The sequence below is a fragment of the Rhinopithecus roxellana genome, chromosome 20 (genome assembly GCF_007565055.1).
Source record: "Rhinopithecus roxellana isolate Shanxi Qingling chromosome 20, ASM756505v1, whole genome shotgun sequence".
Classification (NCBI taxonomy): domain Eukaryota; kingdom Metazoa; phylum Chordata; class Mammalia; order Primates; family Cercopithecidae; genus Rhinopithecus; species Rhinopithecus roxellana.
In genome coordinates, this window is record NC_044568.1 from 5,401,375 (window position 1) to 5,417,765 (window position 16,391).

Sequence of the window (16,391 nt, forward strand, 5' to 3'; positions counted from 1 at the left end):
TGGGCAGGTGGATGAATGAATGGATAGTTGAGTCGAGTCAGTGAAGAGATGGTTGAGTGGGTGGAGAGATAGATAAATGGATGGATGGGTGGGTGGATAGACGGATAGATGAGTGAATGGGCAGATAGATGCATGGGTGAGTGGATGGATAGACGGGTTGGTGGGTGGAGGGATAAATGGATGGATTGATGGATGGGTGGACAGATGGGTAGATGAGTGAATGGGTGGATAGATGCATGGGTGAGTGGATGGATAGATGGGTTGGTGAGTGCATGGATAGACGGGTTGGTGGATGGGTAGGTGGATGATAGCTGAGTGCATAAGAGAGTGGGTTGGATGAATAGATGAATGGGTGGGTGGATAGATGGGTAAGTGGGTGGAAGGAAGGAAGGAAGGAAGGAAGGAAGGAAGGAAGGAAGGAAGGAAGGAAGGAAGGAGGGACAGATGAACAGATGGACTTGAGCATTTATTCGGGGTCCTCCAAAGAATTGAATGATTTCCCTAGGGTGCTCATCACCTGCAGGTAGCTGGGCAAGGGGACTTGCCTCTAGGTGGGCAAGGGGACTTGCCTCTGTAATCTTCATGATTATGGGTAGTGCTCAGCCTTAGTCACCACTCTCAGAACACTTTATTGACTAGGAAAGTCAAAACTGGCATTGATAACTAATGCAAATTACCACTACAACTAACAGAAGATGTGGAGCTGATGACAGCTGGGCAACCAATAATCAATAACTTGGCTATGTCATGTTACCGCCATGCTGGGCAGGTATAGCCAGGGGTTCCTTAATCCCTCCATCACATTAAGGATGCTTATCAAGCCTTCCCTAACCATGGGGACAGGGATCTTATCAAATACTTGCAGTTCACCCCAAAAGGCTCACCCTCTTCCTTCCACCTGCACATGACCTTCAGCTCAAAGACATTTCCAGTCCTCCAGGTCAGTCCTTCTTCCAGCCTTTGAATTAACCCTGATGACTGCCTGCCCATTAGGTATCTTCACCTTTCACACACTTTCATCCTTTCCCAAGGCTTCCCTTCAATCCAGCCCTCACTAAATGCTGGAACTGTTGTTGACAAAATTCAGAACAAGCTGGGTGGGGGAGGAGGTGGGAAGCAGGCTGTAGTACTGGAGAAAAATTCTAAGCAATCTCAAACACACAAAAGAAACTGAACAGGTAAGAGAGAGGCAGTCAAGAGAAGAGGTGTTAATTTTGCATAATTGAAGATAAGAAGATCAGAGGGGCATGGAAGACTACAAGGTAAATACAATATGGACTCCTTTTAAAAAGAGTGTAAACATCCCCTCTTTCCTACTTACAGCTGTGCTTCAAATATTGCTAAGGTCTTTACTAAAGGCAAGTCAGAAAAACTGGGTATTTTATGCAATACAGTAAGAAGGCCCATAGGCAAGTACGTTCCTGACACTATCTTCTAGGACAACCCCTGGGATTCTGGTTACACCTGTCCTAAAGTTGTCTCTCACTCCTGCTTTTGGAGAACTACAGTGAGAGAAGAACGATAGCAAAGTGGTTAAGAGTGTGTCCCCAGCCACCAGCCAGGTGGCTTCAAACCATCACCATCTAATACTGAGCAAGTTACATAATGTTCCTGAGCCTCAACTTTCTCATCTGTAAAATGGGTATGACTTCATTCATTAATCAAATTCTAGGTAAGCATATGCTAAACACCAGAGACACAGGTGAGAATCAGGAACAGGCATGGCCCTGGCCCTCCTGGTGACCAGTCTTGAAGGGGAAGGATCACACACACAGAACTAGGAAGCTGTAGCTGAGCTAGTGTCTACCACAGAGAGGCACCTGGTGTTATGACAGCAGCTAACAGAGGGTTGCTGTGACTGAGTCATTGTGGCCAGGTGTCCCTGAGGATGTGGGGACTCCACTGTCAGATGAGACCATGACCAGGTGAAGAGGCAGGGAGAGGGAAAATCTTTCCAGGCAGAAAGAGCAGGATGTGCAAAGGCCCTGTGGCAGGCAAGAGCAAAAGAAGTGCAAGAGTCTGAAAGGGGCCAGAGAGAGCAAGTGAACAGGTGGATAATCACAGCACCCACCTCATACAGGACTTGCAAGAAATTGAGACCCTGTCTGTCACAGATTCAGCAAATGACTAAATAGAAATTATGTCCTAAAAGCACAGAATGAGGCTCCTTGGTGGAATTTCCCACGTGATGCTGCCATGGACTCACAGGCCAAGTTCAACATGCCTGTAGACAACTTCCAAGCCAGCTGGACACACATACACCCTCAGGCTCAGGATACCCGGGACAGAGTCCTGGATGCTTGAAGTCATGATAAGTATCCAGAACGACACAGAATTCCTGCCAGGCGTGATGGCTCATGCCTGTAATCCCAGCACTTCGGGAGGCTGGGGCACGTGGACCACCTGAGGTCAGGAGTTTGAGACCAGCCTGGCCAACATGGTGAAACTCCCTCTCTACTAAAAATACAAAAAAATTAGCCGGTATGTTGGTGGGTGCCTGTAGTCCCAGCTACTCAGGAGGCTAAGTAAGAATCACTTGAACCTGGGAGGCGGAGACTGCACTGAACCAAGATTGTACTACTGCACTCCAGGCTGGGCAACAAAAGTGAAATTCTGTTTCAAAAAAGAAAGAAAAAAAAGAATGACACGGAATTTGCTAAAGGGGAGAAAGGGCTTTCTTCCAAAGCTGGGCCTGGCTTCTACAGAGTCTTTCAGATGAAAATTAAGCAGCTCTTTGCAAGCACCTGAGAGGAGAACCCTTGCTCTGATGAATCAGGCATACCGGCGGATCCAAGACAACTGGCTGCGTGCACGGGAACAAGCTTACAGTGCAAATGCAGTGCCGTATGTGTTTGGGGTGCTTTAATTACGAGGAGGGAGTAGCTTCTAAAGCAGCATTTAGAGGTGGCTGTTGCCTGGGTTTTCTGGAAGGGGGAGGCAGTAAGGATGAGGGCTTCCATTTCATCTGCAGGCCCCTTGCAGAAGGAGCTGGGGAAAGCTTTGCAGCCATCTGCGTGCTGTTTGCCATCCTGTCTGGCTGGGCAGCCAAGCTCCAGATGGGGGTGGAAGGGATAGCTCTTGACACCATATTTGGAGAGAGATGGCAGGGAAGTCAGCCCCCATAGAGAAGACAGGAGCAGGCAGGTGCTGGACAGTGCTGCCCAGGCCCCTGGGGCTGAAGTGTCCAACCCCACAGCCTCTAGAGGCCACTAAAGCAGCCCAAGAGGATCTTCTCTGTCCATCTCCATCCTGGCACCTACAGACACTTGGAGAGAGTCCTTCACATGGTAACTCACAAATGCATACTGATAACCCCCCCACACACAGGGCTGTCATACATAGCAAGTGAAAAGACAGGATGCCAGTTAACTACAGATCATTTTTCAGATAAACTGAATTTCAGATAAACTACAAATCATGTTTTAGGGTAAGTGGGTCCCAAATATTGCATGGGATATAGTTGCACCAAAAAAAAATGGTTAATGAGAAATTCAGGTTTAATTGGACCTCCTGTATTTTACCTGGCAAGCCGAACCGTGCATAAACACCTCGAGCTTGGAAATTCAGAGAAGCCACGCCCGTGCTCACACACGTGCACAAACCCATATGCCTTACAGAGTCAAGGGTGGTGATGAGGGTCCCCACCCTTGCACACTTCTCTGTCCTCTGTCTGGGATTAAACAGGGGGTCACCTGGCATCCAGGTCTAAGCTGGGCTTGGAGGAGTCGGAATGAAGCAAGGTGGTGACCTGCACCTCCCCAGCTCAGCAGGGGCTGCAGCCAGGCCCAGCTTCTAGTCTCGGACCTAGACCACACCGCACAGCCCCAGACCTTGGCAAGAATGCTTCATCTTCAAGCTCAGGACCTATTAGAAGCCCCACTTCCTTCCTCTGCTTCCGCTGCCATTACCCCAGTCTCTGACCCTGCCACTCAATCACACAGGTACTGGGGTGACTCTGGGCTCAGTACAAAAGACATTGCCCCTGTTAAAGCCACAGTCTAGCAATGACAGTCAACAATGCATCAGCGACAGCCCTGCCCCACAGGTGCTGACTGAGCAAGAGGCCGGCGCTGTGAACACGCGCTCTCAACGGTGATCTCACTGAACCCTCACAGCAGCCCTAGCAGACAGTAGCATCACATTATCCCCATTTCACTTATGAGAAAACTGAGGCCTGAAGAAGGCAAATGCAGGCCTCGGGATTCGCAATAATATTGCCAGGAATGTTTGAGAAAGCAAACTTCTCCAGAGTGAGGCAGTCTGCCAGAGCTCAGAAGCCAGAGTCCCTGTCAGCAGGCGCTGGGGGGACTGTGGGGTGGGGGCAGGCAAGTGGGTAGGGGCTGGACCCCCCACAGGACACCGGGATGCAGACTGGTCTGAGTAAAAGAAAGAGACATCTGCAGAAGATGATGTCTACACAGGACAGTACCATGTGAGTCCTTGGGGAGCTGGATGACTGGATGGAATTTAGCACAGGATGCAAATTTAGCACAGACCTCCCCTCTGACCTACACAGCCCACCTCCAGGAACATCTCACAGAAATGCAGGCAGATATGTGTGAGGAAATTCATCAGAACACCGTCTGCGACTGGGAAAAGGCAGAAACTACCCAAAGACTTATCGGTGCGGGCTGGTTAAGTGAAGTATGGCGCATCCACCCATCGGAGTAACTGCCGGGAGAAGAAGGTGGTGCCCAGGTTCCAACGTGAGACAACGTCAAAGACATGCTGCCTGAAAAGCAGGCTTTGCCAAAGAATAAATATAGCATTATTCCATTTCTATTTTTTTAAAAAGGTTACAATAAACACTTACATGCAAATACATGTGCTTATGTGCAGAGAGGAAAAAGGTGTGGACAAGAAAAGAAAACCAAACACCGCATGTTCTCACTCATAAGTGGAGTTGAACAATGAGAACACATAGACATAGGGAGGGGAACATCACACACTGGGGCCTGTCAGGGGTGGGGGCAAGGGGAGGGAGAGCATTAGGACAAATACCTAATGCATGCGGGGCTTAAAACCTAGATGATGGGTTGACAGGTGCAGCAAACCACCATGGCACATGGACACCTATGTAACAGACCTGCATGTTCAGCACATGTATCCCAGAACTTAAAACAAAAAAGAAAAGAAAAAGGAGTGGAAAGGTATACCCCAACCCTTCCCAGTGTTACCTCTGAGAAGCAAGACCAAGAAACGCAAATCAAAGGCAAGTTTTGTTTCTGTTTTCTATATAAATTCTTTTTTTTTTTTTTTTTTTTGGAGATACAGTCTCGCTCTATTGCCCAGGCTGGAGTCCAGGGACACAAGCTCGGCTTGCTGCAACCTCCTCCTCACTACAACCTGCTCCTTCTGGGCTCAACTGATTCTCTTGCCTCAGTCTCCCACATAACTAGAATTACAGACATGTGCCACCAAGCCCGGCTAACTTTTGTATTTTTTGTAGAGACAGGGTTTCACCAGGTTGGCCAAGCTGGTCTCAAACTCCCAGCCCGCCCGCCTTGGCCCCAAAAGTGCTGGGATTATAGGTGTGAGCCACAGAGCTGGCCTGCATTGCTTGAATTCTTTACAAATGAACAAATAATAATTTGTATTTTTAATAAGCAGAACAAAAAGTAAGAAGTTAGATTCAGACCACAGGACCCTCCCATTTGGCCTAATTGCAAGAGTTCAAGGCAGGAAAGGCAGAAGCCAGGGGCTTACCCCTCCGTCAGGACAACATAGAACAGAGTCAAAAAAAAAAAAAAACATGAATGGATCAGTCAAGAGGGCTATGGCCGTCCCCTCCCAGGCACCCACATCTTGCAATTTAAGTCCACAGGCTTTCAAGTCACAGCGTCTTCCTCCCCAGAGGCTAGCAAGGACACAAGCCCTGGCCAGGCCCCCTCCAGGAGGGTGGTCTGAAGGACAAGATGGGGTGCACAGTCAGGGGTGGCAGGAGGAAAGGGGGACACGAAGCCAAGGAAACCAGGGCACCCCATGCTTCCTGAAGGCCATCAGAACAGGCGCTACACAGAGTCCCCCTATGTACCTGTTTCTACAACACCCTGAACACAAGGAAAAGGAAAACAAGGAAAATGCACAAAGCCCAGCCTCACCCGGAGCAGGCTGAAGGTGTGTGACTTTGTCTTCATGTCCTTTGGAACTGGAAATCCAAGCTTCCTCTTCTGTGCCTTTAAGGTCCTGGTTGCTGTCCCACAGCTCCCTTCTCTTCCCTCCTCCCCTTGCCCTAACTTTTTTTTTTTTTTTTTGAGACGGAGTCTTGCTCTGTCACCCAGGCTGGTGTGCAGTGGCACCATCTCAGCTCACTGCAACCTCCACCTCCTGGGTTCAAGCAATTCTCCTGGCTCAGCTTCCCGAGTAGCTGGGATTACAGGTGTCCACACCACGCCCAGCTAATTATTATATTTTTAGTAGAGACAGGCTTTCACTATGTTGGCCAGGCTGGTCTCGAACTCCTGACCTCAGGTGATCCGCCCACCTTGGCCTCCCAAAGTGCTTTGATTACAGGTGTGAGCCACCGTGCCCGGCCCTCTTGTCCTAACTCTGCCATCTCTTTGCAGTCTCTTCCAAGCAGCTTTTCCTGGGCCTGCCCTGCCCCCTTCCAGAGCTGCACTCTCAGACCACCCCACCTCACACCACTCCCCCCACCTCACACCAACCCCTGGCCCATGCCCCGGGGCTCTGATCCTCAGCTGGTGAGGTTTAGAGGGTCAGAGGGAGCCAGATTCCTTAGAGAAGCTAAGGCAGGAGCCCTGTGCTAGGCTGTGGGTAACCTGCCCCCCCTCCAGCTGGGGCGGAATAGAAGGGGAAAGGCTGCCCCCAGAATACAGGGCTCTCAGAGGCTCTGGGGATCTGTGCTGGCAGTCAGAAGGACTGTCACCTCAGCACAGTTGCCTGCAAGGAGGACTGTGCAGGAAGCTGCATGTTGCTCAGAGAACAAAAAAAGGAAATTAAATGCACCATCTGGTTATTAGCAAGAGCTTTTGAGGCAGACACTTAAATATGCATGCCTAGACATTATAAAACTTGGGGGAAATGTTAATTCCAATAACGCCAGTTCTTGTGCTTGCAGAAACCATGCTTTTCTCTCCCTTCCTAGTCATTTGGGGGTTCCATCCCTCAGAGTGGCAGCGCCAAGACAGCTGACCTCACTGGGTTTTGTAAGCTGTGCAAGGTGAGATCCCAAGCCCTTGCCTGGACACCCATCTTAGGAAAATGCTTAAAACACGGCAACAAGTTGCCATTTCCTCCCTCCTTTCTCCTCCTCATACAAAAATCAGAAAGAACACTCGCCCAGTGCCCAGCCACAGTGGTGAGGAAACCCCACTCAAAATCCTGGGCAGTGTCCCTGATACCAAAGACCTGCAAAACTGGGACTCGCCTACTGCATGCCTAGCCCAGAGTTGTGTACATTTCAAGGGTGGCTAGACTCATGGTCCCCTGGGACGTCAGGGTGGTACAAAATCCTCTTAACCTAAGACTCTCAGGGTACAAGGATCAGCAATTTTTTTCTTTCTCTTGAGGGCCAGATGGTAAAGAGTTCAGCTTTGCAGGCCATAGAGTCTCAGTCCCAACTATTCAACTCTCCATTGCAGCAGGAAAGCAGCCATAGACAGTATGCACTGAAATGGGTGTGGTCATGTTCCAATAAAACTTTATTTGTATGAACAGCAGGGGGCTGATTCTGACCTGTGGGCTGTAGCCTTCCTCCTCTGCTACAGCATGATCTCCAAGGATCGATACACTTTATAGACCAGCAAGCACCTGGCACAGAGGAGCTGCTCAGATACTTGGAGAAAGAATGGAGAAGGCAAACAGCCCCCAGTATGCAGAGGTAAGGGTCTCCCAGCAGCACCATCCTTTGCCATCTCATGCTGAGGGACACGGCCACAGCAGGGCTCTCCACCAAGGTTGGGTTGTCCTCCGAGGAAATGTGATAATGGGACAGCAAGCATCGTGGAAGGACAGGGGCTTTGGAGTCCCACAAATCACGGTTTGCAAGACCAGGAGCATCCTGCACACATCCTGGGTGGGTGCTGGAGCATCTTGACTTAGAGTGAATCTTTTCCCCCTCCTCCCTCAACTGGCCTCCATTAAACTTCCAGCAACAATGTGGTGTATGTACACAATGGAATACTATTCAGCCTTCAAAAAGAAGGAAATCCTGCCATTTGAGACAACATGGATGAGCCTGGAGAATATTATGTTAAGTGAAATAAGCCAGGCACAGAAGGAAAAATACCACATGATCTCACTTATGTGTGGAATCCAAAAAAGTTGAATTCGGCCAGGCATGGTGGCTCATACCTGTAATCCCAGCACTTTGGGAGGCTGAGGCCAGCAGATTGCTTGAGCCCAGGAGTTCGAGACCAGCCTGCACAACATAGCAAGACCCCATCTCTACAAAAAATACAAAAATCAGTGGAGCGTGATGGTGCACGCCTGTAGTCCCAGATACTCAGGAGGCCAAGGTGGGAGGACTGATTGAGCTTGGGAGGTCAAGGCTGCAGTGAGCCAAGATCACACTCCTGCACTACAGCCTGGGCAACAGAATGAGATTGTCTCAAAACAAAGAAAAGAAAAGAAAAAAGTTGAATTCATAGAAGTAGAGCAGAATGATGGCTGCCAGGGTGGGGAAGTGGGCAGATGCCCATCAAAGGACAGAGAATGTCATTTTTAGAGAAGAAGAATAAGTTCAAGAGATCCATGGGACAGCATGGTACCTATAGTTAATAACAACATATCATACACTTAGAAATCACTAGGAGAGTAGGTTTTTTTTTTTTTTTTTGAGATGGAGTCTGGCTCTGTCACCCAGGCTGGAGTGCAGTGGCCGGATCTCAGCTCACTGCAAGCTCCGCCTCCCGGGTTCACGCCATTCTCCTGCCTCAGCCTCCTGAGTAGCTGGGACTACAGGCGCCCGCCACCTCGCCCGGCTAGTTTTTTGTATTTTTTAGTAGAGAGGGGGTTTCACCGTGTTAGCCAGGATGGTCTTGATCTCCTGACCTCGTGATCCGCCCGTCCCCGCCTCCCAAAGTGCTGGGATTACAGGCTTGAGCCACCTCACCCAGCCTAGAGAGTAGATTTTTTAAGTGTTCTCACCACAAAAAAATAAGTCTGGGAGGTGATGTTATTTAGCTTGATTTAGCCATTTCATAATGTATACATATTTCAATCACATCATGTTGTATACCCTTTTGTACGTAATTTTTGTCAATTCAATAAATTCAACAACTCCAAAAAAGAAGATATTCTCTTTACAAAAGTAATTATTAAAAATAAAATTGAGAATCTTTTGTTTTGTTTTGTTTTGTTTTTTTGAGACAGAGTCTTGCTCTGTTACCCAAGCTGGCTAGAGTGCAGTGGCACGATCTCAGCTCACTGCAACCTCTGCCTCCCGGATTCAAATGATTCTCCTGCCTCAGCTTCCCAAGTAGCTGGGATTACAGGTGTGTGCCATCACACCCGGCTAATTTCTGTATTTTTAGTAGAGACAGTTTCGTCATGTTGGCCAGGCTGGTCTCGAACTCCCGACCTTAGGTGATCCACTGGCCTTGGCCTCCCAAAGTGCTGGGATTACAGGTGTTAGCCACTGTGCCTGGCCAGAATATAAAAGATTATTTAATTCAATGAAAAATTAAAACAGATTATTTCTATAAGTGGCTATTGTTCTAATATGTTTTGGTAAAAACAGTCTCCTTACCTAGCCACAATTAAACGGTTAATTGACATTTGATTGGATTTTGATAAAGTTTTCAAATCATGATCGACATATCCAATGTACAGTAAAACGTGTTTGAAAATATTTCATAAAAATTAATATTTAAAAATGGTCAGGCATGGTGGCTCATGCCTATAATCCCAGCACTTTGGGAGGCCAAGGTGGGCAGATCACTTGAGGTCAGGCGTTTGAGACCAGCCTGGCCAAACCTCATCTCTACTAAAAAAACAAGAATTAGTCGGGCGTGGTGGCGCACACCTGCATTCCCAGCTACGTGGGAGGCTGAGGCAGGAGAATCCCTTGAACCTGGGAGGTGGGTTCCCCAGGCTTAGAGTAAAACCCCCATCTTGTCTGTCTCCACTCTCATCCCAGGCAATCGCAGCCATTTCCATAGCCTCAACCACCATCTACCTGGGATGTCTCCCAAGCCCCAGCGAGTCTCCAGCCCAGACCCGCCCTCCCAGCCCCAGACCCATCTGTCCTGGCCCACATTGCCTCCTGGGTTCCAAGCAACCTCAGTCAACGAGTCCAACATCAACTTCCTGTTCCTGCCTGACACTGTAGCCCTGAGATCAAACTTGACCCTTCACCTCCAGTACCTAATAGGTCCGTAAGGCCCTTGGAACATACCCCACGAACATTCCCCAAATCAGGCACTGGACTCCACACATCTCCAGCACCATCATGTGAGTCACCAGCATCCCTGGCAGGGACCCCTGTCCCAGCCTCCAACTCATCTCCTTCCTGTCCCTTGAGTTCTGTGTCACATTCCAGAGGCCACCAAAAGAAACAATGACCACCTTCATGAAATTAAAAGAATTGAGACATTTCCCTGTGGTCCAAAGTCTTTCCAACTGAGAAATACACACCAAGATCCAGCCTGCCGGCCCTGTGGTTAAATATTCCTGAAATAATTAAAGCCCAGGGCAACACGGCCCCCATTCCACAAGTACTCCCAGCGCAGTGAGACTTGCTTCTCTGGAGGCGCTTGAAATGTCCAGTGTGTACCCTGCCCCTCTCTGTCGTAGCTAACAGGAACGTGCTCCGTGTCTTCTTCCTGCTCAAAGGACCGTCCACCAACTTGCACAGGCAGCACTTTCGGCCAGGGGAGGATGTGAGAACTTCCCACCATTTCCCACTTACGCACTGCATTCCTCAGGAGCCTGCCTCACAAATTACAAGAGCGCCACAGCAGACACACCGCATTCCAGCGGGTGGCCATGTCTCCATGTCAGCTTGAAAGATTGTTGCCAAGGAAATACCTATATCTCGGTAGAGAGAGTTTCAGCCTGTGCAGTCCAGCTGTGCTCAAATGGAAATCCAAACACCCAGATGTTGGTCCAAACACCCTGTCTTGGGGAGACAGCCGGCTCTGCAAGTCCCCAGCGTGGGAATGAACTGGGTGGGCCACCTGCCCTGCCTGCCCACATCCCTGCCTCCTGGAATCTTGGACCCTGAGAACCAGGGGGATGTGGCGGGGAACAGGCGAGTCTTGTGCAGAAAGCCAAGATGCCACCCAAATCCACTCTGCAGTCGAGGTGGGTGATATTCTGCTCTGCACCGCACCAGTGCATGAGGGGATGGAGGATGGAGTCTAGACAATCCAAATATGCCCAAGTATTTTGTGCTTTATCCGTTACAGTGCTATGCCCAGCCCAGCATGGTGGCTCACGCCTGTAATCTCAGCACTTTGGCAGGCCAAGGTGGGCGAATCACCTTAGGTCAGGAGTTTGAGAAAAGCCTGGCCAACATGGTGAAACCACATCTCTACTAAAAACACAAAAATTAGCCAGGCGTGGTGGCAGGCACCTGTAATCCCAGCTACTCGGGAGGCTGAGGCAGGAGAATCATTTGAGCCCAGTTGCAGTGAGCGGAGATCATGCCACTGCACTCCAGCCTGGGCAACAGAGCGAGACTCTGTCTTAAAAAAAAAAAAATTAAAAATAAATGCTATGCCCAGCATTTTCCATGTACTGTCTTATTATCTCAGTAAATCACATATAACCTTCCTATGAAAGTGTATCTCATTGATCTCCATTTTATAGATAAGAAAACTGAGGCCCCTGGAGTAGTATTAATTTTCCAAGACCGCATTGCTCCTAAAGGGTACAGCAGGGACCCAAGCTCGACACTCTTACCCTCAAACGTTTCCACAAGTGTAGACCAATGCCTCTCAACGGGGGTGGTTTTGCTCATGTACCACTCCCTTGCCCCATGGCATTTGAAACCATCTGGAGACATTTGGGGTACACAGAACTGGCAGGGGAGAATGGCACCTAGAGGATGGAGACCAGAGATGCTGCTATCCATCCTACAATGCACAGGACGACCACACCACAACCACGAATGGTCTGACCCCAAATGTTGTGACTGTGCCAAACCTGAGAAACCCAGGGTTCTCCCCAGCAAGAAGGGAAAATACCTGCCACGTGGATGAACCTCTGCAGGAACCCCAGGCTGACAATAACCTTCCCGATCTGGTTTCAACCCTGGATGCTCTTACGTGGTGCGTCCATCAGGGATTTCAGGGACTCCAGTGAGTTATTACCCTTGAATGCTCAGTTCTGCCTCACAACCCAGAAATCTCTGCTGAGGTGCCTGGTCTTCGGGAAGGTTGATTGAATGGCTGAGGTTGATAACCAAATACCTAAGAAAGACTTTTCTCTCCTTCCAGGAAGAGCGGTGGGTCACACACATCCTGGGATTATTTACAAGGGGTCAATAAAGGCTTGGAGAGGGCCAGGTTTTCTATGCCTTCTCAATGGGGTGGGTGTTTGTGGATACACAAGAAGCCTGTGAAACTTCTGACACTGGCAGGGAATCAACACCCCTCACCCTCCACCATAAACAGATGCCCTGCAGCAGGACTGGGCACTCAGGGGCTCCTGGGGTCTTGATTTACCTGCTAAAGCACCCTCTAGCCACCATCGAATAAAGCAACCCCTTGCCACCCAACTGCAAGAGCACAGCCTGGGAGCCACTCCAAGGGACACCCAGTCACATTAAAACCTCAGCCATCCAGAGTACCAGGCCTGGTGATGAGAAAGAACATTTTATCCTTAAAAGCATCTGAATGCCCATGGTGCTTCTTGCAGAGAAAAGTCCAAAATAATCTGCTATTAAAGAACGAGGATGGTTTTGACATTTTTACCAAGCTAATGGTCTACGCAGACAAAATCTCATAAAAGGGCACTCTGTTCTTCTTGATCCACACAGACATGGCCTACGAGTGAAGAAACGGGCTCTCCTCCTCAAAGAAACCACTGCTGATCCTCACACCAGCCTGACACTGCCTCACGGGTTCTTCAAACAGAGTATTCCCATAGAAACTAAAAAGGAAAAGGAATGTGTCTGGCGGGCATTATGGGCAGCGGGCCAAATTTTAAGTATGAAAATCAAGATTCCCTCTTTTCGAGGGGCCGCTGGACTGAGCAGATACAGGCACCCTGAAAAGAGGGTACCCTAATCAGACTCAGGAAACAAAGACAGTGTCTGTTCAGTTCCTCCATCATCCTTCAGTTCATGGGATTCCCATTTCCCTTTGTAGACCAAAAAATGAGTGGGGTTTCTGCCTTTTGAATATTTCCTTATTAATATATAATCCTTTTAGCCTCCAGAAAGCATTTTAACATGGAGATTCTGGCTTAAGACTCTTGTGGGTCTGTCTCTCTCTCTTTTCCTTGAGACAGGGTCTCGCTTTGTCACCCAGGCTGGAGTGCAGTGGCACGATCACAGCTCACTGCAGCCCAACCTTCCAGGCCCTAGCAATCCTCCCACCTCAGCCTCCCCAGTAGTTGGGACTACAGACACACACCACCACACCCGGCTTGGTTTTTTGGTTTTGTTTTGTTTTTTGGTAGATATGAGTCTTCACCACTTGCCAGTTGCTCAGGCTGGTCTCAAACTCCTGGGCTCAAGCAATCTCCCCACTCGGCCTCTCAAAGTGCTGGGATTACTGGCTTGAGCCACCAGGCCCGGGCAAGAACCTTGTCTCTTGTGATGCACCCCAGAACAAAACATCACTGCAAAAACACACCAAGGCATGAGTTTCAGTCCTAAGTCCCATTTATCCACCATACGCTATGTGCCAGGCACAATGCTGAGTGCTTTCTACAGACGAGCTTCCTATAATCTCAGCAGTAATAGCCCCACGGAATGGGGCCTGTTGACAGACTCATTTGCCACTGAAGACAGTAAGGCTCAGAGAGGGTACGTGACTTGTGCCATGTCAGCCAGCTAAGGAGGGGCAAAACCAGGATGCAAACCCCAGCCGCCTGGCTCCAGACCCATATTCCCAAGGTTCCACTACACTCGGTCACTTCACTGCATTCTGATATCCTGGTCTTTGGCAGAGCCCTCGTAAAAGAGGGAGGTAGAGGGACTGACAAGGACTTCACACAACAAAGTTTCCCAGTGTTAGGCTACCACTGTAATTGTGTCCCCGACCAGGACCTCTCCCTTCTCATCCTTTCCGTGATGGGCCCTGGAAAACCTTCCAGAGAACTGTCCTTCTTCTCCAGGGATCTCAAACAGAATTCACCTGAGTTCAGTGTCCAGGTGACCCAAGCTCTGAATGCAGTAACATGCACGGGGAGATAAGGATGTCATCATGACCAAGCCTCCCAGACAGCATCCGGCAGCAACTCCAAGCCTGGGCAGGGGGACTCTAATGCAGCCCACGGCGAGGAGGGCTGCCGGTGCTGCCTAAATGGGTTCAGAATTGAAGGCCGCCCTCTCTCCCATGTGGGGCTCATTAACCACGAATCAAATTATTAAGACAAGCCCAGCTGAGCAAATGGTCAAACATAAAAACATTTGCAAGGAACAAAGAGGTCAACCCCATTATCCATCAAAAACCATCAAGGTGGCAGCCCTCACTGAGGGGTACAGCTCTCCAGGGGGCCCTCGTCTGCCCTCCAAACCCATGTGTCTCCCCAGCGGAAGGCCAGCAAAGCCACACAGGAAGAGTTGGGGGTAGGAAAGCAGAAAGTGAACCCCAGGAGGCCAGGCTGGCCACGGAGCCCCATCCCACACACACAGGCCGGGTGACTCAGGGGCCCACGTGTGCGGGACACAGGGCGTTCACAGGACAGCGCCCCGGGGGATGCGAGGAACTTTGCCTCTCTGTCCCTCTCTGTGGGAATGGAAAGAGGAGAGCAATTTCTGGGATGGAAGCCATCTGCCTCCTCTCAACTCTCGCTGCCCAACCAGAATGGGAAAAAAAACAGGAAGATGCGGGGCAGGTGAGGAGCTGGGTGAGCGCCGCCAGCCCGCAGCCCAGCAGAGCGGGGCTTGGCCAAGCCTGGCGCCAGGGACTTCCCCCCTACCCCCTCCACAAGCCCCTCGCCAGGTGAGAGGCACCGACAGAGTCCCAGACAGATGCCCCAGACAGGATGCCCAGCGCAACCCCCACCCCTTCCCCTGCTGGGGGCCCCCGAGACGCGGGGCTCCCCCTCCCCTTTTGGCCAGCCGCAGAGTCCAGCGGGTCTCACGGCCAGGGACGTCGTGGGAGACATCAAGAAGTCGAAGCCACACACCCGAGAAGGGGCAGCTGGCGTCTCGGAGGCTGTCACGAGCTGTCACTCCGCGCCCGCAGGAGTTGCCGCTCAGTTACCAACTTCAACCCAGGGCCGGCCACGGAGCCTCCCGCCGCGCCCACCCTGCGCCCCCGCGCCCCCCGCACCCCCGCGCCCCCGTCACTTACTCCTCTGCCGTCGCCACCTGTCTGGGTGCCGGTCTCCTCCCTGCCTGGCCGCGGGGCGTCCTCCCCGTCCTCGGGCTGTGCGCTTCCCCCCTCCAGCCCCAGCCGCAGCCTCTTCTCCTCGGGAGGGACATCGTCCTCCTCCCTCCTGGGCCGGCCATCCCTGCCTCGGGGCTTGCCCGTGGCTTCGGAGCTGCCGGAAGGGCTGGCCATGGCTCCGGGGGCTCTACCTGCACTTGGGGAAGAGGAAGCACCCGGCACGAGCGGCCTCTCGGCGGAGCTGGGGCGTCTGAGCGCGGGCTCGGTGCGTCCGCGCGGCGCGGAGCGGGGCATCGGGGCCGGCGCGGGCTCCTCCGCGGGCCGCTCCTGGCTCTCTGGCGCCCTCTGCTGGCCTCTCGCGAGCACCGCGGACATGCCGGGCCCGAGCCTGCGCCGCGCTCACCTGCCCCGGCCCAGGCTGTCGCTGTCCCCTGCCCGTGGTCAGGCCCTGCACTTCCTCCCCGCCCCAGCCAGGTTGCATCCCCATGGTCTCCCTGCCTCAAGGAGGAGGGAAGAGAAAGGACGCCTCGAGAGGGTAGACATCGGCCACAGCCACCTTGTCTGCTCTTACCCTGTGTCTTGCATGATTTGGAGGTGGTGGGAAAACCGAGGCTGCTCAAAACTCGTGGAGAATTCCGCCTGCAGGATGACATGAATGTATCTTCGCATTGCCTGGCAATAGATATTTTTTGAGCGTCACTGTGGACCAGGCGCGGTGATGGGGGAGGGGATATTGTGATGAACATGACAGGCATTGCCTTCACCCAGTGGGGCTCAGCACTGGGTGAGAAGGCATTGAGAATGGATATTGTCAGTTGGGCAAACGGAGGCCAAGAAGAAGTGCTGGGTGCATGGGAACTGAAAAAGACAGGAGGCTCAGCAGGTCTTGGAACTGAAAGAGGGACAGCAGCGGCGGCCGTTCCA

The 16,391-nt window shown here is 51.1% G+C and overlaps 1 protein-coding gene across 2 annotated transcripts in view; it reads right to left on the reverse strand.

The window, feature by feature from the left end:
• The window catches only part of LOC115895297 (translation initiation factor IF-2), a 36,610-nt gene extending 20,497 nt beyond the window's left edge, over positions 1–16,113 (reverse strand). The window contains exon 1 of one of the 2 annotated variants that reach the window (XM_030925540.1): positions 15,432–15,903. In XM_030925540.1, the coding sequence (XP_030781400.1) occupies positions 15,432–15,842 (411 nt within the window). In that variant the 5' untranslated portion in view covers positions 15,843–15,903. Of the gene's footprint in view, positions 1–15,431 lie in introns of both variants that reach the window. The other variant, XM_030925539.1, reaches the window with a different exon arrangement.
• Positions 16,114–16,391: the final 278 nt, after the last annotated feature.